Source organism: Salminus brasiliensis, chromosome 2, assembly GCF_030463535.1.
Source record: "Salminus brasiliensis chromosome 2, fSalBra1.hap2, whole genome shotgun sequence".
NCBI lineage: Eukaryota > Metazoa > Chordata > Actinopteri > Characiformes > Bryconidae > Salminus > Salminus brasiliensis.
Window position 1 is genome coordinate 25,532,900 of NC_132879.1, and position 24,908 is coordinate 25,557,807.

At 41.0% G+C, this 24,908-nt stretch overlaps 1 protein-coding gene across 1 annotated transcript in view; it reads left to right on the forward strand.

Moving 5' to 3' along the window:
• The window catches only part of wwox (WW domain containing oxidoreductase), a 239,333-nt gene that overhangs the window by 60,900 nt on the left and 153,525 nt on the right, over positions 1–24,908 (forward strand). Inside the window, exons 6-7 of the mRNA XM_072671844.1 lie at positions 3,902–3,990; positions 18,618–18,803. Coding sequence (XP_072527945.1) covers positions 3,902–3,990; positions 18,618–18,803 — 275 coding nt within the window. The remainder of the gene's footprint in view (positions 1–3,901; positions 3,991–18,617; positions 18,804–24,908) is intronic.

Consider the following 24,908-nt stretch of genomic DNA (forward strand, 5'->3'; position numbering starts at 1 on the left):
GAATAATCTGGCCTAATGTTGTAACAAAGTCTACAATGAGGTTTAAGATTTGAGTTAAACAGCATTATCACCAGTTGTGTTGGTTTCTATTTTTATTATTATATAATTATTATTCTTTACCATTCTGTTAAGGAATTTATATTTTTCATAATTATTCTTATGCTTTATTAATGCTTAGTGTATGTTAGTGTTGTCTTGGGTGTATTTTACAAATTTCTGTTAGTTGAACCATTAACAGATGTTTATATTTATCAGGTCAGACTGACTTTCTTGAATTTACCCTGGTATAGTACAGTACAGTGTAGTATAGCACCGGTGATTAAAAGCTGGACTTTCCTTGATACTAATAAACCATTTGAATCTTAATACTGGTATGTTTTATTGGCCATTCAGTAAATCAGTGGGCTCTACAATCCAGTCACCCACACACATCTTAATAATATGTTATTGCAGTAAATGGACTCTGCCATGCATTCCAGCGTTCTGAGCCCATTGTACAGAGAACCATTTAGGTCCTGTGAAGACAGTCAGCGTTTCTCCTCTTTTTCTGATGTGTGTTAACATGCTCTCCATGCATGGCGTGTGGTTGTTAACCCAGCTGTGTGTGCCTGCTGTCTGTGTGCACCCTCTGCTTTTGGCCATCTCATAATACCTCATAATTATCCCTCAGCCCAAGCCTGCTGCACCACAGGTTAAAGCTAATTCAGCTAAATAAGACCTATTAAACGGCATGGCGTCGTGCTGCTGACAAGTATATCTAACAGACACATGTAAAATAGGACCACGAGAAGATGTGTGTGTGTGCACATGCTTCTTTTGTTTTGCCCTGGCACGAGGAGACTTGCTTGTGTCATTTGTGACAGTATTTGACCTCCTGTTATCTGTAAAACTGGACAAATGCCCATCACATAGTCTGTTTTAGATTCCATGGTCAACATGTTTTGAGGCATGATGATTGAGTGATGATTTGGACATACAGTCTGGCCTAAGCTAATTGATGGCTGCACTAACTTTTTAAGAGATACATAAATAGATCAGTCATTGGGCTGGATTAAGTGAGCTGAAAGTGTGTGTATGTGTGTGTCATAACTCCAGGTTAAAAGCCCAGCATCAGACTGATGGATTACATATGAGGTAAGGGGTAAAATGTGTGAATTATGTGTGTGACACAGGAGGCATGTTCACATGTGAGTCTGTGTGGAGTCTTGAGTGAAGTCTCGAGACTCTGAAGAGTGAGCTTGAATATTTAGTAGAGAGGTTTTGCTTTGCCTCATTATTAATTGCAGGCTTTGCATTGTACAGAAGTTAATGGACACAACTGAATCAGTAGACGCAGTAAATATAGTGTTAAAATAATACTAGTGACAAAACAACTTAGACAGTTGATTTATTTGGGTTTTGTAGAGAAAGCATGCCACAGTTACAGGAAAAATTAAGCGAACCCTTTGGAATTCCGTGGATTTCTGCACTGATTACTAATGAAATATGGTCTGATCACAGTTCTAGACAAACACAGTTTAACAAAATAATAACTATTGGTGTCAATCTATTCAAAAGTTTAATCAGATTAATCACAACAGTTTTAATCATTTGTGAGGAAAGGAAAAAAGAGAGAGAGAGAGAGAGAGAGATGAGGTAGGGGTAAGAGAATGAGCGTTAGTTATAAGATTTATTTTAGCCATATTTCAGCATAAATAATATGTAATTTACTCTCTGAGCACAACAGTAGCGACGCACCTAATATGCTAATATGCCACTAGGCTCTGTAAAGAGCATGACCTAAGGGAGGAATGCGTTAAAAACACTTAACACACACGATTAATCTGCGAACATTAATGTTTATCTGCAAACTTTCATATTTTTTTAACAACTACAATAACTTTTTACAATAAATTTTCGACAACACTACTAATAACACACACACAATTGTACTTTTCTTGTCTTTCATTGAGCATATTCAGTAAACATCAACAATGCAGGCTAGAAAAAGTAAGTGATTTCTTGAATTTAATTACCTGCAGATCCCTGTTTAGCAGCTGTGTCCTTTGTGTCGGTTACTGTGACGCTACATAGCGTGCTTGCTAAACTACAGAAAAGCCATGTTTTACCTTTTTCTTTTAAACACCACATTCACTGCATCTAGCTCCTAATTCTGTCCTTCAGTCTGAAGGTATTTCTATAGTAAAAGTTTGCAGTATGAAGCCGGATCGGGCTATATGCCAAGTAGTATAGTAATGACTACTGTCTGTGTCAAAAGAGTGTTTACATTTTCTGCTTTTTGGGGTTAAATCTGTTTTTTTTGTTGTTTTTTTTTTATTGCCAATGACGAATGAAGAGTGACAAAAAGAACAGCAAAACAAAGCTGAGTCTCACATGAGGTCTTGGGGATTTGCTGTAAGGCATGGTAAAGCCTTACAGTCTACAAAGGTTCTGAGTTAAGAACAGGTATCGTCTAGTGGATGTAATACTGTAAAAATATCCTAGGCTCCAGTCAAGAATGATCAGATAATGGGCTGTTAAGCAATTACATGCAGAGATTGTTGGGCGGTTATTTTGTATCTCACTGTATCTAAATGGAGATTGGAGCCTGCTTGTATGAGCAGACATGATTGTTTTGAGATCCTCGTGGCGCTGTACTGTCACAGGGCGGTCTAGAGCCCTAATTGCGGTGCAGTTGATTAGTGCTCGTTACTGGGCTGACAGACAGCTGGTTGATATGAAGGAAATGCTGAGCTGGTGCGTTCTGCGTTAACCCTCCGCCGTACTGTACGTGACGTGATTAAAATGCCCAGTGTCTCTTAAGCCCACTGTAATATGAGCAGAGTTCAGACGCTCATTCATCAACCAACTCCCTCATCACAGATGCTACTGGAGACAGGACCGAACCTGCTAACCTAGCACACAGCTGCTTGCAGTAGGAAAATAAATTATGAACAAAAGAAGAAAAAAGATCCTTTTACACACTTATAATAAAGGTGCTACAAATGGGTCTTTGAGCAATACCGTAGAGGAACCACTTTTGGGTACATAAAGAACCATGTTGGTAATAGAGAGATGTGAGAGTGTGAGGAACTTTTTTTAAGGTCTGTACAACCTTGAACTTGGACGTGAAGGTTCTTCACGTACACACATCCCTATTACAAGCATGCAACCATAGAACACTGGAGTGTGGAGGTGAAGACTGGCTTTTTAGAAACGGCTTTGCAGAAATGTTTGGTGAGCAGGCCTTCTCCATGGCCGCTTCCCTTTCTTCTGGGGGACCTGTGATTGACCCGTGACCACTGAATCTATGATTATATCTTTTGTAGTGATTTATACACCTTTCTTCTTATTGATCACGTTACAGAGCGATCAAAGGTAAACTTAAAAGCCAGCACTGGGGCGGCACCGTAATGGCAGATTTGGCTTTTTTCATCCATTATTTATCCCTCAAGCCTATTCTATATGCCATTATGGACTTCATAAGAGCACAGGCTTCTACAGTCCTCGCAGCACACTTAGTGTAAATACTGAATGGATTCAATACGGTGAGTGTGGGGAATCATAAAAGTGCCATAAAAAGCATATGGAGATGCTATCCGGCCTCAGACTGTCCAACTCTTCCTGGAGGAAATGCACCTCTGATTTATGGTTGGGGATAGAGAGTTGATTTAAATGCGGCCATGTCAGTATATCAGTGGCTAAAGCCCCAGGGCCATATAGCACCTAGAGTAATGCACAGGTGAGAAGAGTGGCTGGAGAACTGTAGGTGGTAGTCCACTGCTGGGCGGATATCTTGGTAATAGTGATGGATGATTGAGATATTCTGTGTTTTTTTTAAATGTGCTCTTGTTTGTCTCTCTCTCTCTCTCTCTCTCTCTTTCTCTCGGTCTCGCTGCTCTCTTTCACATTCACCGTTTAGCAAAAAGCTCGCATCGAGGCCATGACACTGGACCTGGCTTCGTTGAGCAGCGTCCAAGAGTTCGCAGAGGCCTTCAAAGCAAGAAAGCTGTGAGTAAATCTTTTTGATTTCATAATTGTAAACACACAAAAATGTCCATGTAGTCCTAATGGGAAGCATTCCGTGATTGGTTCCATCTTTTGTGAATGTTAACATTAGTGATGTTGTAAAGTCCTCTTTCATCCCTTTGTCATCTGCCGGCCGTCAGCTTGCCAATTTTCACATTAAAAGCGTTAGTGCTCCCCTCCCTTCCCAAAACAAGCTTTGCATTCTAAAACTGAGAACAGTCCGCGGGCCTTGCCAGACCTTTCTGGTGAGCCATTAGCTCCATTTGAGCAGTGGTCTGAGTCCAGGGCTCCAGTCTGACCCTTCCGAACCCCTTCCCTCCCCTTCCCCCACTCCATTACCGAACTATCAAATCAGCACAAGGCCAAAAGGTCCAGCCTCTCTCATCATAAGCCTCCCCTCCCCTCTCCCTGGTCAATAAATAAGTATCTCAACCTTACTACATAATTCCATCAATCTCATCTCCACAGACTTTGAAGTCCTTCACAGTCTCCCAGTTAAATCAATTACTGGCAGAGCTTTCATGAAGTTACATTATGTGGCGGAAGGCGAAGGAACAGTGACATTGGCTCTCAAAGGCAGGCTGTGTAAAGAATAAAAAAAACACCCACAATGCTTATATTTTCTCCTTCCAGTGGAAAGTGATAGAACAGCGAGGTTTGCTATGATATCCCCACAGGTTTTATCTGCCTTGTATAAACACGGAAACAGTGGCATGCTTCCGGATGTAAGTAGTCATTAGTTGCATGATGGCAGCCTATAGTGTTGAGTAATTAGCCTGATGGGGTGTAATTATGATTTAATTGTGCTCATTCCCCAGTGTGTCACATGCGTTGTTTCTGTTTTAGGAGTGCTTGTCATTCATGTTCTCCAAATGGAGTGTTTTGCTTTGTGTTGTACACGTAAGGTCAACTGATTGAAGATTGACGCTGCACCTCATGCAGCTGCTGTTTTAGTTTTTGTATATTCTTTATCTCTCTTTTTTTGTCTATATGTTTTTTTTACATATGGGCCTGCACATTGGTAATTACAATACACTGAATTGCATTGAATAGTGGAAAACGTTCATCAAACCTACAATCTTTTAAAAATAACATTATTTTTCATTACTAAAAATTTAATTAACTAATTTTGGAAATTGTGTAATTAACAATTGTTAAATTCATATTTTAAATTAAACAAATATAATTGGGAGCTAAATTGGTTTTGTAAAGAGTTGCATGTCCTGTAATATACAGTGTCCTTTAAATCCTAGAGGCTAATGTTCTTCGAGTGATGCTACAGAAGAACCAGTTTTGTAAGAGATGTATGTGAATGGTGAAGAACCTTTTAAATAAGTAATTAGTGCTGGGAGATAGGACCTTAAATCAGTATCAAGATTAATGATTGCTTCATGCTAACCTCCGTGTTGCTTCCGTGTCGCAGACTAGACAGGGCAGTCATGTGACTACAAAACACAGTAGTATGTTTTTAACAGTGGAGAAAGTAACTTACAGAATAAAAATGAAATCGAAATAACTGCCATATTTGAAATTATGTCGATTAGAGGTTCTGAATGTTGGTTTTGATTCAGTTTCAATGAATTGCCCAGCCCTTATGTAAACTACTCATTCAAAATCAGTAGGTTTAAGAATCTGTGCGGTATTGCAACTAAAAAATATATATTGTGATGCTTAAATGTACCAATTTTATTACATCCCTAGTTTTATTAGAATATGAATGTATTAAAAAGTTCTTGTTGTGTAGATAGGATTGTTTTGAGGAAAGAAAAACATTGATATGTAACGCAGATTAATATAATAATCCAGTGTAAATCTAATTGTAATTGGTTTTACAATTCAGTATGTTTATTAATTGTGCGTTGAAGACAATGTCAGTAAATGACAGAATGCCCTTTGCTGTCTAGAACAGAATGAGACTGAAGTGCCCATTGAAAAACATCACACTACAGTTCTAGCCTTACAGCACTTTTGAGACTTCATTTAGAATTTCACCAGAACCCAAGAATGCAGAACTCCAGTCTGCAGTATTTTGGATCATGGTGTTTTAAACCGTTGCTGAAGGTTTCTCTGACAAGGCTGGTCCACTCTTCTCCTGGAGGAGCCCATTTTCTAGGTGAAAGAGATGTCCCCTCTGTGTCTTCCAAGAAGCTCATGGGCATTGCTGTCTCTGCTCTGCTCAGGTTTTCCTGTCGTGTATAGCTGCTGTGTTTTTCTTGCTGTCCTCCCTCAGGCCGGCTAGAGCTGTGCTGTGGTAGAGGTGACTGGGTGGAGGGTGCTGGGCATCTGCTGTTGTTGCTGTTGCTACTGCTTCTGGTGGTGGTGGTGGTTGTTTCTCTCTGGACTCTCAGGGGGCTCCAGGGCTCATCTGGCCGCGGGCAGGCCCTCAGGCAGGACACTGCAGCCTGCAGCGGCAGCTTGGTCAGCAGCCAAAACCCTAGAGGTGACCGCCACCCTCTCCCCCAGCTACTCCACCTCTACCCCTTGTACTGCTCAAACACACCCCTCGCTGGGCTGGGCTACTGCTGCACAAACCCTAATGAAGCCTCATTGGTCATCTCACCTGATAAACACACTCCCGGAATGCCGGGAGGAGAGGAAGAGAATGAGAGAGAAGGTAGTGGAGGAGACTTTGAGTGCAGAATTTATAGTGTGTGACGATGAAAAACTGACACACATGGATGCCTTTACCTTTACTGCACTTGTGTATTTATCTCTGCGTTTTTGTGGAGAAGAAGTATAACTCTTACTAGACTGTGATGGAGTGCCTTGTGTGCATGCCAGTGTGTGTGAGGTTCAGTTTTTTTTTTACTTTGAGAGAGTGTGTGTGTGTGTGTGTGTGTGTGTGTCCTGACTTTTGATCTTAAAAAATGAATACACTATAAAAGCTTCCTTGAGCAACGCTATAGAAAAGCCACTTTTGTAAAAGAGACCTATGAGTAGGGCTGGGCAATTAGTTGAAAATGAATCAAAACCAATATTCACAATCTCTAATCAATGGCATCTTGCCAATGGCTTTTTTTTGTTTTGCCCAGTTAGACCTCTCCCTCCATCACATGTAATGCTTCCGACACTAGAAGGGTGAGGACTGACGTATGGCTCCCCCGATACATGTGCAACCAGCCGTATTGTGCAACCAGCTTTTGGATCTGAAGCCGATGCAACTTTACCAGGCAGCAAACACTCTCAGAGGAAAGTGCCACGTACCCAGCTCTGATGTATTGGCTAGGAAATGCCCGGTCCGGCCAGCATCACACTAAAGTAAGGAGAGAGAGAGAGAAAGGTGTCTACCTACTCTGAGAATGCAAGGCTAATTGTGCTCTTTTGGGCTCCTAATGGGCCATCCTTACCCATATCAGTTATTTCCTTTTATTTATTTAGCTAGTTTTTATTCTGTAATGCATTTCTTTTTATTCTATGAGTGCTTTCCTCCACTGTGTGTGCTCATGTACTGTGCCCTTAAAAATATACTATGGCGTGTGTAATCATGTGACTCCTCCCCGTCCAGTCTGCAACATGTAGTCAAAAATTCTCGTAACTTACAATTAAAAATCTCTGTTTGGTCGACGATAGATTTTGCATTGAACCAACTGATCTGTGAGTAAGAAGAACTTTTGAAGGCTTAAGGAACTTTATTTGAAGGTTCTTTTGGGAAAACGATTCTTCGTGGAACCAAATGAGTTATTCTATAGAATTGCTATGCACTGTTCTGTGAACGTGAAAGCGTAAATGACCCTCTGAAAGATGTAACTGTTTCACTACCAATTCAAAGGTTCTTCACACGCACACATCTCATTTACAACATGGTTCTTGTGGACAGGAAAAGCCTTTTACACCACCCTTTTAAACCCCAGGCATTACCAGGTACTTTCAGTATTTAGGCTTTGTGTCATTCACAAGCAATACCACGCATGGCTAGCAGCTCATTCATTTAAATTCTGCATCATTTTCAAAATACACTCCTGTCTACTGTCACCAAACCTATTCTACTGTAAAAATGAGCTTTCATTTTGGTGCCACTTTTGCGAAGATGCAGTCAAATGTGCGTGCAGGGTAGCTTGTAGCCACTCCTCTCAAGATTAATATAATGCACTGCTTTCACTCCTGCAACTAAACTGGACAACTGGAGGAACTAGCTCTGACGTCTTATTGCTGTTCTGCAAAAGCTACATCTTTTAAGGGCTGCGATGAGTGACTGGATCGCTTGTAGCGCTTAAAGCCGGATCAAGTGCTTTCCAGCACCAGTCTACACCGTGCTCTCCTGTATCACTGTACCACTCTGCTCGTGCTCCACTCTCCTCCTCTGTCATGGCCGAGTGAGCGAAGCGACAGGCCGGCCACTTGCAAATCTCTCTCTCCTCTCTCTGCCTCAGCCTTCCGTTCACATCAGGCTCGCGCTGCTTCTAATGGAAGCTGATAGCATTTAATAAGAGAGAAAGATTAACCCATTAGCTGGAGGCCATTTGGGACCCAAATCATTTATTTGGCCCAGTGACCCACAGTGAATGTGGAGATGGGGTTCAAATGTGGCCTTATGGGTCCAACTGGCTGCCATGGGCCAGGGCCTTCCGTTTGGGCCTGACCTAGCCTCTAACCCCCTCTTTACTGCTAAGCTGCTTTACACTTGGCTGCTATTTGGCTGTCTGAACTGCACATCTGCAGAACTGCAGCGTTCTATAATTTCAATTTACAGTGCATTCAGTCAAAATATCTGATTTGTACATACTGGTTGATTGACAGTTTTGAGTCTACACTCCTTACAGAAATTATCTGCATGTGTCAATGAGCTATGAGTGTCATTTAATTCATTAATTCATGTAGAACTGCACCATGATTTACTTATCACCAGCCATAGCTGCAACTTCTAAAAATTCACTTCTTAAAGTGGGCTATTATTCACTTCTTCATCTTAAGGCATGGCTGTAAAAACATCAGTCAGCGTTAACTCAACTTTTGGTCAAGTATGCTTATTAAGTTGAACCTCTACAGAACATTAGTAAAGGAGCTGCAGCGTGAAGTTGCTTAAATATTTGGCCCTTTTTTAGTCCCATTTTAGTTGGTTTAAATGGTTTAGTCCCATCTGTAATTAGAACCTGTGACATGAGGGGAAGCCTTCCTATTCTAAACCCTGGCCATGGAGGGCTGTAATGTTGACAGTTGACCAGCCAGCAGTTAGACAGTTGTGCCATTTTGAATATGCAAAGCCATTTACAAATATCTAAAAAACTATGAAAAGATCCCTTTTCCCAGAACTATGCTTTTATGTAGTGTCATAGGGGATGTTTTAACTGCCTGCTTACCAGGCTCAGCACTCCATTGGTAAAATAGGGAAAGTTCTAATCTGCAGAGGTTTAACTCAGAGTGTATTGTTGAGCAAGTAAGAAGAATTTTGGCTAAACTAAGTTGAATGTAGTAATATTATTACTTTTATAATAACAATAATCTTCATAATAAAGTCATAATAATATATAGTAAAGCCCTCTCCCTCTCAATCTGTTGGGGGATATGCGAGTACTGTAGCTGCTTCATATAGCTCACCAACAATTCCTGTTTCACACACCCACATCTATACATCCACACGCATCCCACTGCACACGAACCCCTGAGCGTGTTCCGTTCCCAGGTACGGAAAAGGGTAGCAACCCCTTTCTCCCCTGCCAAGGTTGTATTTCTTCATTAGTTATTCCCAGAGTGCTGTGTGTGTGTGTGCGTGTGTGTTTGTCCCAGAGGAGGAGGAGTAGATTAATTCGCATCAGAATAGAGAGCTGCTGAGGTGTGAATGGCAGCAGGCAGCTGGTGAAGGTGCGTCACGCCCCTCATTTCTGCTTCTAGCACTTACACACACGTGTATGTGCACACACACACGCACGCACACACACACAGTCCGAGTCACTGCCATGGGAAACGTAATGTAATCAGTGCTTTTTCTCCCATTTTCGTGCTCTCTTTCTCTCCCTCTCATTCTCTTTGTTCTCCTTATAGCGTTTTACCTACATAACAGACACACACACACACACCTCTCTGAGCATATCTCTTTGTTCTCTCTGGGTATAGTTGTGTGTAATTAACTTAAGCAGAGTGTCAATGCTGTACTCGTAAAGCTAATTGCATGCGATGTTTTATTCTCTCCGTTAGTGGTCACAAACTCCGCCCCATCTCACTCGCCACATGTGCATTAGACGCCCCTCCAAAGGAACATTATTACGTTGATGGGCTTTGGATATCAACTGCCAAGTCAGGGGTGCATTCTAATTTGGCCCATTTTGTAAAATGGTGTGTGTGTGTGTGGTTCAAAGCTGTGTTATGTTACACCAGCTCTCTGTGCAGCCCATAAACACAGCCCCTTAATGACGGGCTGGCCAGAGTGGTGGGAGAAAAAGTAATCACTCCTTTACGCGGGGAGATTATTCCCAGGTCAAAGGTCGCGCCCTGCGGGTTCTTTTAAAGTAAATATGGAGCGTTATTCCTCCCTGCTTGCCCGTTACCGCCCCCGCTAGCCGGACATGTAAATTGCGCATCTGCGGTAGACCCCCTCGATCGCTTTAATAAGTTTAAAGGGAGTTTTTACATTATGTGGGCTTGCCTATTAAAGCCATTTGTTAGCTTTTTGCTTATGAGGACAGGCCTGGCAGGGAGCTGTATTACGAGAGTGAGGCTGCTGTAACGGCATGTTGTTAAATCACAGGCCACACACCGGGAGGATTAGCCTGAGTTTATGGGGCAAACAGCAATACACGGCCCTCTCTCCCACAGAGGCCCATTCAATCAGCCACGTCAGATATGAAATTGGTGGTGGGAGGGGTGCGGACAGGGAGAGTCGGGGTCCTCATACCTGCCCTCTGAAACTCCCTCTGACCTGTTTTTTCCTTAAGATTCCCACTAATGACCTCATCATCATCGTCACAGGGACTTTTTTTTCTTCTTTCTCTTCCCAGAGTCTTGTGAAGCAGATGCTCTCTTCCCTGGCCAGGAGAAATTAGCCTGTTAAAACAGAAGTTGAGCAACGATCAGAGTTTTGCTAACAAGGGATTACGGTTAAGATGCACTGATTAGCATCGTTCACATGCTTGCCTCGAACCACGATCAGGATTCAATCCCAAAGGCTTCGTTCAGACAAACAGCTCAAGTCCAGCTTTTCAGCATATTTACTCTGAGCTGGGCGCATTTTCTGCAGTCTGAACGCTTTTCTATATTTTTTGACTTTTTGGAGATTCAGGCGCCATTGACAAATTGTAGCAGTCACACAAACACCTTGTACCTTCACTTTTTCTCTTTCTAATGTAATGTGAATCTGGCAGTAGTTCTTTACACATAGATTCAAATCTTTTTGCATGAATTCCATTGAAAGCTAAGAAGGTTTTTCCCTCTCCATGTAAAGCTTCTGTTCTGGAGATTGTTTTTTTTATCTTTTTTTTTTTTTTAGATGAAATTAGTGAAACTAGTTTTGACCTGTCAGATTATATTGAATCTGTTTTCTTATTATTTGAAGCAGTTGTTAAAGTCAGACTATATGTATAATAGGGTTGCAGCATTATACCGTTTGTTTCAGTATACCATGGTGTAAAAATTTATGGTTTTCATACTGTATCATACATTTGCTTAATACTAGTATTCAAAAAAGTATGCAATTGCATGACGACTCCAGTTATTTCTTACTAGTTTTAAAGCAATCAACCGGTTAGTGGAGAAAATAATCAGCAAAGGTAAAGGTGCAAGTATCTGTCAATGTACTAGGTACAGTGAAATGTGAAACATTTTATCCATCTGTGGTAGTGAACACACACACACACACACACACACACACACACACACACACACACACACTAGTGAACTGGGCAGTGAATACACACACACCCAGAGCGGTGGGCAGCCAACTCCAGCGCCTGGGGAGCTGAGAGGGTGAAGGGCCTTGCTCAAGGGCCCAACAGTGGCACCTTGCCGAGCCCGGGTATCCAACCCACAACCCTGTCATCAATAGCCTGGAGCTAACCCCTGAGCCACCTCTGCCTCATTTTATTTCATAATAAAATAAAATATATAAAAAATGTCTTAGAGGCAACATCTGATGTGTATCATTCTTATTTATTTTACATATACTTTCATTAATTCATTGTTTTAATCTTTAACTGTAGTAAAGCTTTTGTTCAACCAATAGTACTCTTTTCAGTCCTTTTAAGGGTCAGTGTATACTACTGCTGCTAGTACTACTACTATGAAGAACAGTCTGACTATGTAATCTAAATTGTTCACTTGCTATTTAAAATCTCAATCCTGATTCTATCTGAAGCAAAGTTGACCTGCTTATTTGGTTTCGGACATTGGAAATCTGTTCATCTGTAACAAAACTCTGGCGTCTGGGTGGCTGCTACTGTTTGAACTGGTATGATCTATTTTTGTCTGTTTCTCTACAGCTTATGTCAGACAGTGTCAGAAACTGTGAAGGAACATGTATCGTAGCTCTAGTGCAAAATTGGTTGTATCTGCTTGGCTGAGTGTTTGTGTGTCATGGTGGGATTCTCCTGTGTGTGCTGCCCATGGGATCAGTATTCTGCAGTTCATTGATGATCGCAGACATGTTCCTCTTCCATTACATGCCTTCAGACCCGAGCGTGAAAGTCATAAAGTTTAATGCTATTCACTCTCAGGTACAATCACTCCCTCCTCTTGGCGTCATGCTTCATTAAGTGCCATGGAGAACCCGTGCGTGTGTGTATGTGTCAGACAGGCCGAGGTTGGATCTGTTTTCTGTGCGGCCACTTCTAGAGAGCTGTGTTGTGTAGCAGGAGTTTGCTAGTTCTTTAAGAAGGTGTGTGTGTGTGTGTGTGTGTGTGTGTGTGTGTGTGTGTGTAGACGTATATATTGATATATCAATATATATACAGTCATGCCCGAAAGTATTCATACCCCTGTCAAAGTTTGACTTAAATTTACTTTTATTTAACCAGAAATTATATTTTTGCCTGGAAATGACACAGGCATCTCCCAGGAGATAACACGATGATGTACAAGAGGCACCATTGTGGGAAAATAAATTTCTCAGCTTTTATACACATTTGAACAAAAAGTGGCATGTCCAAAATTATTCATACCCTTCTCAATAATTAATAGAAAAGCCTTTATTGGCTATTACAGCAATCAAACGCTTCCTGTAATTGCTGACCAGCTTTTTGCATGTCTCCACTGGTATTTTTGCCCATTCATCTTTAGTGATGAGCTCCAACTCTTTGAGGTTCGAGGGTCTCCTTGCCATCACTCTGATCTTTAGCTCCCTCCACAGATTCTCAATTGGATTCAAGTCAGGACTCTGGCTGGGCCACTGCAAAACATTAATGTTTTTGTCTGCTAACCATTTCTTCACCACTTTGGCTGTGTGTTTTGGGTCGTTGTCGTGCTGAAATGTCCACCGGTTCCCAAGGCCAAGTTTCTCTGCAGACTGCCTGATGTTGTTGTTGAGAATCTTGATGTATTGCTCTTTTTTCATGGTGCCATTTACTGCGATCAAGTTCCCTGGTCCATTGGCTGAAAAACACCCCCAAAACATTAGGTTCCCACCACCATGTTTGACAGTGGGGATGGTGTTCTTAGGGTTGAAGGCTTCTCCTTTTTTACGCCAAATGGTGCACACATCATTGTGGCCAAACAATTCAATTTTTGTTTCATCTGACCATAAAACAGAACACCAGAAGTCTTCTTCTTTGTCCAGATGAGCATTTGCAAAGGTCAAGCGGGCTTTTGTGTGCCTTTTCTGGAGAAGTGGTGTCCTCCTTGGCCTGCGTCCGTGGAACCCAGCAGTGTGCAGTGTCCGTTGAACTGTCTGCCTTGAGATGTCGCCACCAGCAGAGTCCAGATTCATCAGGATGGCCTTGGTGGTGATCCTTGGATTTTTCTTCACCTCTCTCACTATTCTCCTGGCCAGCACAGGTGTCACTTTTGGCTTCCGACCACATCTTCTGAGATTTTCCACAGTGCGGAACTTCTTGTATTTTTTAATAATACTTTGCACTGTAGCCACTGGAACTTGAAAACATTTTGATATGGCTTTATAGCCCTTTCCTGACTTGTGAGCGGCCACAATGCACAGCCGCAGGTCCTTAGTGAGCTCCTTTGTCTTAGCCATGACTGTCCACAAACCAACTGCAGAGAGCTGCTGTTTTTCTCCTGTTGAGTTGATTAAAACAGCTGTTCCCAATGAATCAGGGTAATTAGGATGCTTTAAAACAGCTTGGACTATTTGGAATGGTATAGAACTTTGGATTTTCCCATATACTGTGACAGTTTTCAAAGGGTATGAATAATTTTGGACATGCCACATTTTGTTCAAATGTGTATAAAAGCTGAGAAATACTTTTTCCCACAATGATGCCTCTTGTACATCATCGTGTTATCTCCTGGGAGATGCCTGTGTCGTTTCAAGGCAAAAATATAACTTCTGGTTAAATAAAAGTAAATTTAAGTCAAACTTTGCCAGGGGTATAAATACTTTCGGGCATGACTATATATATATATATATATATATATATATATATATATATATATATATATATATATATATATATATATTTTTTATATATATATATATATATATATATATATATATATATATATATATATATATATATATATTTAAAAATCACATTGTCTGATTTTTAAAGAATTTATTGGCAAATAATGGTGGAAAATAAGTATTTGGTCAATAACAAATGTTCATCTCAATACTTTGTTATATATCCTTTGTTGGCAATGACAGAGGTCAAACGTTTTCTATAGGTCTTTACATGGTTGGCACACACTGTTGCTGGTATGTTGGTCCATTCCTCCATGCAGATCTCCTCTAGAGCAGTGATGTTTTGTGGCTGTCGGCGGGCAACACAGACTTTCAACTCTCTCCAAAGGTTTTCTATGGGGTTGAGATCTGGAGACTGGCTAGGCCACTGCAGGACCTTGAAATGCTTCTTACGAAGCCACTCCTTTGTTGCCCTGGCAGTGTGCTCATCTGATGGAAGGAGGTTTGCATTCAAAATCTCACAATACATGGCCCCATTCATTCTTTCATGTACACGGACCAGTCGTCCTAGTCTCCTCCAGTGAATGCTGAGCAGTTGGTGTAGTGTGTTACTGACGGTAGCCTTTGTAACGTTGGTCCCAGCTTTCTGCAGGTCATTCACTAGGCCCCCCGTGTGGTTCTGGGATTTTTGCTCACCGTTCTTGTGATCATTTTGACCCCACGGGCTGAGATCTTGTGTGGAGCCCCTGATCGAGGGAGATTAGCAGTGGTCTTGTAGGTCTCCCATTTTCTTATTACAGTAGATTTCTTCACACCAAGCTGCTTGCCTATTGCAGATTCAGTCTTCCCAGCCTGGTGCAGGTATACAATTTTGTTTCTGGTGTCCTTCGACAGCTCTTTGGTGTTCACCGTAGTGGAGTTTGGAGTGTGACTGTTTGAAGTTGTGGGCAGGTGTTTTTTATACTGTTAACGAGTTCAAACAGGTGCCATTAATACAGGTAATGAGTGGAGGAAAGAGAAGCCTCTTAAAGAAGAAGTTACAGGTCTGTGACAGCCAGAAATCTTGCTTGTTTGTAGGTGACCAAATACTTATTTTCCACCATTATTTGCAAATAAATTCTTTAAAAATCAGATGTGATTTTCTGATTTTTTTTTTCTCATTTTGTCTCTCATAGTTGAGGTCTAACTATGATGTCAATTACATTCATCATTTTTTTAAGTGGGAGAACTTGCACAATTGGTGACTGACTAAATACTTTTTTTCCGCCACTGTGTGTGTGTGTGTTTATGTGTGTGTGTGTGTGTGTGTGTGTATATATATATATATATATATATATATATATATATATATATATATATAATTTTGCTTTATCATTTTGGTACTGCCAATTAACCCACCCATTCCTAGCTCCCCCTAGCACTAGCAATGCTCCCATATGCTTAGCATACATCCCCTCCGATACATGCAAAGCCAGCCACCGCCTCTTTTTCGAACTGCCGCCAGTGTGCCATCGCCAGGCAGCCATCAAGCTCAGACGAAAGCTCCAGGTCCCCGAGCTCCACACCAGCTAACAGACGCCTGTGCCCATTAACATTGCTTAAGAGTACTTAAGTGCCATCTACCCACCCAGAGAGAACATGGCCAATTGTGCTCTCTCAGAATCCAGCCACTGATGGCAAAGCGGCATGTCCCAGGATTTGAACTCCCGATCCCTGGAGCTTAGTGGCAGCGCAGTAGACCTTTAAGGAATGTTTACTGGAAAAATGGAATTTACTAATTTCTCCTTACCTCAGAATATGTCAGTTAATCAAGACATCCTTAAAAATGCTCAAGCTTTAGGATCTATGCAAAAAGGGCCAAACTGTAAAGGCTAGATGACCGGGTCAGAGCATCTAACATGTCTTGTGAGGTGTTCCCAGTATGCAGTGGTCAGCACCTACCAAAAGTGTGCCAGTGAAGGACATCAGTGAACCAGCAACAGAATCATGGATACCCAAGGCTTATGGATGCACCTGGGAATAAACGTTAATGCTGGCTGAGTCCAAGCCTTGAGTTAGAGTTAGAGCTGTTTTAGCTGCACAAGGTAGACCTACACAATATAAGACAGGTAGTTTTAATGGTACGGCTGATCCATGCATGTTCTAGAAATTGCAGCTTTAAATGTTAGAAGGTAATAAACTTGGTCAGGCTTCAGACCAGACTTTGAAGGTCACCTGTGGCCAGGGCGTTTTCATGGTCTAGCTTGGCGTAGTGAAACGTGCGCACACTTTGTACGCTCCCCTGCCCTCGCGCTGACGCAGACTGCAGCTTTTCCTCCCCAAACCTGGAGGGAAACGTGCCGTGCACTCCTTTTTTTAATGTCATAGGGAAGGCTCATTATAGTAGGGGCATAACAATTCCTCTGTTAATTTTCCAGCAACCAGTTTTTAATTAATAGCGCAGGCAGTCTTAAACACAGAGTACACAAATTGCCTGTGGCCCTCATAATTAATTCTAATGGAAGAAATTAAAAATTGGTGGGGTGGATTCAGATTGTTCTGTGGCGCCACCATGGGTTCTAGATCAGTGGAGCGACTCTGTCGAAGGCAAGAATCTTTCAGGGGTATGGGCTTCATAGGAGGCTCTCTTAGTAGTGAGGCACAAATCTGTGTGGAATGACCTTGTTGGGGAATCTGTTAGACTTCTGTTGGAGTTTGTCTGTCCTTGAATTGACTTGAGACAGGATGGAGTCTTGTCTGTGTGGGGTAATGTGATTGGAAATTAACACTGTGGACGACAGACTCTGCATTGTTGCTGTGATCTGCGTATTTTTGCTCTTAGACAACGAAAGAAAGGGACTTTGTCACAAAAAAACATTCTATACTACCATATCCAAATGTTTGTAGACACCCCTTCTAATGAATGCATTCAGCTACTTTAAGTTGCATCCATTGCTGACACAGTTGTGTACAATTCACACACAGCTTGTGCAGTCTCTGTAGAGAATATTGCCAATGAAATAGGAAACTATATATGTTTCATATTCTGCTATATAAATCTAATATGAAACTATGGTCACCATGCCTAATCCCAGGCATGGGTTAGAGCTGTGCTTTGAGCTGTGAAGCAGTGGAACTGTCTTATCTGAAATGATGATCCTCCATCCAATAGGTTTGAGATGAGTTGGGGTGAGATGGGGTGGTAAACACCCTCACAACAATGCCAACATCCATGGACAGTAGAGACTGTTAGTCTAAGAAAAAGCAGGATCAACTCTCTTTAATATCTTTGACTTTAGATTAACAGTGAATAAGCATGTGTCCAAATACTTTAGTTTTTCTACTTTTTGAAATAATGTGAATATGGCATTGTTTCAACATTTTATGATGAGTCGACCAACAAAAATGCTTTAAAATGACTTGGAATAAAAGGTATTTATGTCGACTTCCATAAAAAGTTAATAAGGTTTTTGTCTTCTCCTGTAAAGTTCCTGTAAAGCCCTTTTGGAGATACCCTTTGCCCTTTGTGTGAATGCGACAATGAGAGGAAAATGTTCTGACCTGCTTCTGTGTATCTTTAAGTTCCTCTGAGCAGGGCTGATCTTACAGAGTGGCTCCAGCTCAAGCTCGATCATCGCCCAGGTGTTGCTGATGCCATTAGCAGCTTTCTCGCACCCTCAACCTTTTGTCCTCCATGCCTCATTTTTCAAGCCCAATTTTTAGGCTGTTCTGATTAAGTCTTTTAATGATGGATTAAGACAGCATGAAACTAAGTGAAACAAACCAGTGAAAATCCCTAACAAGTTTAACTCTGTTTTTATTAAATCCAGTAATTGGAAAATCTTGTCACAGTTTGAGTACATAAAAAAACATCACTTCTCAGTCCCTGTTTAATGTGCAGCATTTGCTATATTGTCAACTAATTGTAGAATGGTCATATAAATAGCTAAAAGATTTACTGTTGAGAATTTAAACTACTTTACAAGCTGACTGACTCACTATGTAGTTCATTATTTCTGTAATCGGGAGCTATTTTAAGCTCATGCTGAAAATGATCACTTCAGGGAGCCTTTGGCTTTAATTAATATGTTTAATTGGTGTCTTTCTCTGTGTGTGTATATGTGTGTAGGTCTCTGCACATCCTGGTGTGTAATGCGGCAGTGTCTACACAGTCATGGCGTCTGACTGAAGACGGACTGGAATCCACCTTTCAGATCTGCCACCTGGGCCACTTCTACCTGGTGCAGCTGCTGCAGGACGTACTGCGGCGGTCGGCTCCTGCCCGTGTGGTGGTAGTGTCCTCCGAGTCCCACAGGTCAGAGCATCTACAGCTGCTTCCTCTGCATTGTCTGCAGGACACTAGCCAGCACTTCCACACATGCTCTGTTGCTGAGGGTTCACACTGTGCTGTTAGCACGGGGTATTTATGGAATACCACTTCTAAGGCATTGCTCAAAGAACCCTTTGTAGCACTTTAATATTTAAGAATGTACTTCATTTTCTATGCTAAACAGTTTGTCAGTTATTATGGAGATATCTGCCGCTTCGTTTGCCGTTCTGGACAAGTTTATAGCTTCCCAAGCATTATTTAAAACTTACAAAGTTACACAGTACAGTTTTCATCATTGAAAACCAAACCTTCAAGCAGTAATTCTGAATGGTGGTGGATATTCCGACAATGTTGTATTCCTGATATAATGCTAGCACCATGGACAGCTCTCTCTCTTTTATCAACCCCACTACAGCAAACTAGGGCAAGCATTAGTGTTGACTCTTGGTCCACAAAGCTTAGACTTGTGTGACATCATGGTATTTCTACAAAATGTTGTCACATGCAGCTTTCTCTCCCATGCTGCCCTGGTGAAGTAGGATATGAGCCATTGATCTTGGCCTGAGATTTGATAAAGGTTGATTAAATTGGAGCAGAATGGCCATGATTGATTTGACCTGCTGAAATGCTTCGGTGCTCAGGCAGTAGTGTGACTGCGCATGTGGTGGAATTCATGGCTACAGTGGTCTTTTACTGTACACTCTATTGGGGAGCAAGAAGGATAGATCAGGCATGTGGATCTTGTGGAACCTGAACATTACATTAAATTGAAGCGTTAAAAAGATGCTGGTTTAGGTCATGATAATGCACTTCCAGCAATTGAGGGGCACACTTTTTGGAATTACGCTTTTGCTCATCTAGCTAACTAGTCAGTGGCCAGAGCAGGCATTCAGCTCCTGCGTCTGATGGACGTGATGGTGTTAGCTTTTTATGCTGATATGTGGTTATGCACAATACAAGAACACTAATAATTCTGCACCTAATTCTAATTATAACTCTATTTGCTGTCAGAATTTATTTGTATTGTATTAGCTGTATTGTTCTGATGGAGGTTCACACATAGCTTTACTTTACTCTGCTCTATAAGTCCATTCATTATGTAAAATTTGCACTGAAACAGTACAGTGGTGTACAGTACAGATTTACAGTGTTTACACACTTGTCCAAGAAGAATGTCGCTAATTCTTCATCCAACTTCAGCCCCTTTGAGTGTTATAATTCTAACCTTTTTTTTGTTTGTTTTTAAAAAGCACTACCAATGTTAAGGCTTTAATGTAGGCATTTTTGGTGTGTGTGATTTATAAATTTTTTTCTGACAATCCAGAGCACTTACTGAATTCCACCTTATTTTTCTTGCCATACAGATGTAGATAGGAGGGTGAAATGATGAGGTCATTGTTAACATAATATATTTTTAATTGTTTTCTACATATTTTACAGTTTGAGTTAAGAACAGGGGAGAAAATCGACTAATGCGCCTTAATTGGATGCGCCTTTGGATGGCAGACATGTATCTAAACTAAAACAAAAGGGGTCATAGACATTACTTCGGGTTACTTACTGCTTTTCCATTTTACCCCTCCTCCCTTCCAGAATATCTAACACACCCATAGTTCACCCCCTAACCCCCTTAGAAAGCAGAAAGCGATTAGCTATGATTAAGTTGGAAAAGACACACACACACACATATAGACTAGTATGCTGTAGTATGCTGTCATAGTATGCGGTCATAGGTCTCATTGGTTTTGGCAGTTTAGCCCAATTACAGACAGTTACACCTGATACATTTTTATTGTGCTCCTGCTTATCTGTCTTTCTTCATCTCTGTCTTCTCTCCATCACTCACTCTGAGCCACTAGCTGTAATATGTGTCCTTTTGGGTTCAGTAATTTGACCTTTGGCCTGAGCAGAGATTATATTTTGTGAAGCTTTGGCAGCGAGTAAGACCTTGACCAGGTCAGACAGGTGTGGGAAGTAGAGAAGGAGAGGATGAGGGAGAGAGGAAATTGAGCTTTGGCAAAATAAAATGGTTTCACTTAAAAACTTTATCTCCCCTGTTACACTGAGGCTTACAGGCTCAGTGACATTACAGACAGGTCCTGGACATTTCCAGCCCAGGTCCAGTTCTAACAGGCGGAGATTGATAGTATGATAGGGAAAAGCACTGCTTCGACTCCACACTCTCTTCCTTCTACCTCCTAACAGCAAGCAAGAACACTGGACATGCTAGTCTTCCATTTCTACTTTCTTTTTCCATTTTTTATTTAGCCATGAAATTACACATTTTTCTGAAGAATTACGCCATGTGGGCAAAAGTATTTGGACACCTGCTCATTCAATGTTTGTTCTGAAATCAAGGGTATTAAAAAGTTTGAGGGTATTCTGCCTTTGTTGGAGTAACTGTCTCCACTGTCCAGGGAAGGCTTTCCACTAGATGTTGGTCAGATTTTGCATCTGGTGGCGCACACACACACACACACACACACACACATACACACACACACACACACACACACACACACACACACACACACACACACACTGCTGAGAAGATGGGAGAGGCACGCAAGATTGATAATCTCCTTTCCCCCAAAAAAGAAATTTAAATCAGCTACACTAGATTACTTTGGATATCCCAAAAACAAACATGGATTGTCATCAAGGACAACGGTTACCAAAGGAGGAAAGACTAGAAACATGCCCATCTTCGAGAAGACAAGCCCTCCATGCCCTCTGTATAACTTTAATCACCAGTGAAAAAGCATGTCAACATTTTAAGCAAGGATCAGAAAATGCACATCCGGCCGCCACACCACATGAGTACGGTAATCTTTGACTTACACATAGACACACATTGACCCTGATCTAATCCCGTAAAGCAACATACACAAACTTTTCTGACTTGGAGAGCAGACATAAGTGAGTGTGTGTGTGTGTGTTAAAGGTACAGTCAGGATCAGGATCACCTACGGTAAGGTAATCATTTGGAACATGTGACAGCATTTCTCACTATTTTAAGAATGAATCATTAGTTCAGAAGAGCTCCACCTCAACCAGCTGCAAGAGTATTGCATTGGTTGCATAAGTAACAATAATAGTAATCTGATAATTAAAAAGTAACTCTAATTACTAGGGATGTCCCGATCCAGGCTTTTTACCCTCCGATCTGAGTCTCTTAATGCAGACTATCGGCCGATACCAATCCAATCTTTGTGTTTTTCTATAAATAACACAGCCCCACAACTTAGATGAGATGTGCTAATACACAATAGTTAACCCCAGTAAACACTAAATCACTATTGTAGTAATAGTTTTTATAATCTCACTCTCTAATCTGATTTAAACACTATAGTGTTTAATATCTTACAATCCAGAGTGGCCTGCTTGACCATTCAGCTCCCAGTTCCTTCGAACCAAAAAAAGTAGTGTAGTTCTCTTTTGCTGGTAGTTTTGTTTCTAACCAGGCGTAATTCAAGAGTAAAGCAGAATTGCAATAACGCTATATCTGGATACAATGGAATGCAATATATTTGAAAAATTAAGAATACCTGCATTGGCCCCAAATCCAAAGTCACTGGATCAGATTGGGACATCCCTACTAGTTACTTTAGTTCCAACTGTATGCACTGTTCTGACTGGACAAATGAGCAAATCCCACTGCTCACCACCATGCTTCTTTGACCCCACTTTCCTGTGTATATTTATGTACAGCTCTGGAAAAAATGTAACCACTTAATTTATTTTTCTTAAATTTGCATCTTTACGTGTATGGCAGCCATTTTATTCCAGGCTTTTTATCAAACAAAGCTGAATCTGCAGACTATGAATGGCACAAAGTCACCAATCAGCAATGTGAAAGACTAGTGAAGAGCCTGCCACAACATGAAAGCTGCAATTGGCAGTCAAGGTTATTTCACCATAGATTTTTGAATGCTCTCAAAGTTCAAATATTAGTACTGTGTTGTTCAAATTTGAATAATAACTTCTTTGCATTATTTGAGCGGTTGTTTTTAATCAGTTGTCATTTCTGCTCTTTATTTCTGAATTTAGGGGAACTATTTATGAAATACAATGCAAAGGTTAATTTCCCTAAACACATTGCCTATAAATAGTAAAACCAGAGAAACTGATAATGTAGGGTGGTCTCTTAGTTTTTTCCAGAGCTGTATGTTTTTATTCCTTTAAGGGTCATTGTAACTAATAATGATAATAATTGTGAAAAACTGTTTACCGTGATACCATGAAACTGTGATATTTTCTGACACAGTTAATATGCCGCCATGAAAATCTCATGCCCTTGCAACCCTATTACCAAGCAGATGGCTGGTGGGCCGTTTTCTGGTAGAGGAAACAGATGAGCTACACTCTGTAATTGTAGTGCTAGAAACTGCTATACCTATGTAGTAGGTGTCTTTGGTGAAATGATCAAGAGTGTAGGGTTGAATTAGGTTTATCTAAAGAGAAGAAGACCTAATAATGTTAACATTAAACATTAACAGTAAACAACCACATTGACCATTTGTGACGGACACAGATGGCATTTGGCTTTTGCTTTTATCCCATCGTTGCAGTGAACACACACATACACACCAGTGCTCAGCTATTGCACGGGTATCGAACCCACAACCTTGTCATCAATAGCCCGGTGCTCTAACCTCTGAGCCACCACTGCCCCCAATAATAAATAATAAACTCCTAGAAGCCATGTATCTGACAGCATTGCCTGACTAAGTCCCAGCATGTAGGCTAAACAAGTATAAAGTGTACAAAGCCATAGGACAGCACAACCCAGGCCAGAACCAGCCTGCAGATGATCATGATATTCACCTATGCAAAGTTGTGTCCTGTTAACCACAGCCTGGCTTGAGGAAACGGTAGCAGACGCACCAGTCTGATTGGATGTGGTGTTTAATAACTAGATTGAAGATACATAAATGGAGTGTGTTTTGAGAAGATAATCAAATGCAGTCTGCCTAGAAGGAAGAATTTCTTCCACTATGTCTTAAGATTTTAAGGACACACACTCTCTTTTACGCACGCACACAGACACAGACACATACACACACATACACACCCTGCCTTGCTTTGTCAAACATCTGGCGTTTAACAGCTCAGTCAGAGCCAATTAAAGAACATCATGTCGCAGCTTTGATTTGCATTACGCTAAGGCGGGGTGTAACTGGGCTGTAAGCACACTTCTTAGCCACAGCTTTTTCATTTTCTTTATTTACCCACTGTCACTGAGTCTTGATCACAGCTCCAGTAACATGCAGAGCTTAATCGGGGCATATAAATCCCTATACTGACATGAATTACACTACACGGATTGAAATGACAGTTTTTGATCATTCTTTCTCACATTAAAAAATAAGTGGCGTAGAATCAAGTGGAAAATGTTGGAAAGGAAGACTTGCACCTGGCAGTACACAATGTAGATGTAATTTATGCGTAACCATATAGTTAATTATGTAATAAAGTAATTACATCTACACAACAATAGCTGTAGACCCATAGCCTCGTCCCAGAGGCCCCTAGTGGCCATTCTGTAGCCAAGATGGAAATCAAACGGTTGAATATATTTTTCACTGAGTTAGCAGCTTCAGCTCATTCAGAGCAATTAGGATCGATAAGCAATTGTTATTATTGTTTTTTTTTAAAAATCAGAATAACAACAAAAAAGTGGCATGTCACAAATATTCCTATGTTTGTTAGATAAAGATGATTTTGAAAAAAATCTATGATTTTCCAGCTTCCATGTTTACATTACATATCAAGTAAATGCAGCAATATCAGAGTCACATTGTTAATATAGAAAAATAGCTCTGTAGATCCTAAAACAGAAAAGGTAGCCATTCACACAATGTGAATCTGGTAGTTGTTCTTTTTTTGTGTCAACATTTCATGATGAATGGACCAATAGAAATGTGCCAAATTGGCTTTGAGTGGTCCCGAAGACTAAGACGCCGACACTGATAATCCGAAGAGTCGTTGTTTTGAATCTCTGGTCATGCTGCTTGCCATCAGCAGCTTGAATCAGAGAGAGCACAGTTGGTCTTGCTCTCACAGGGTTGGTTTCCTAGTGTGATGTTG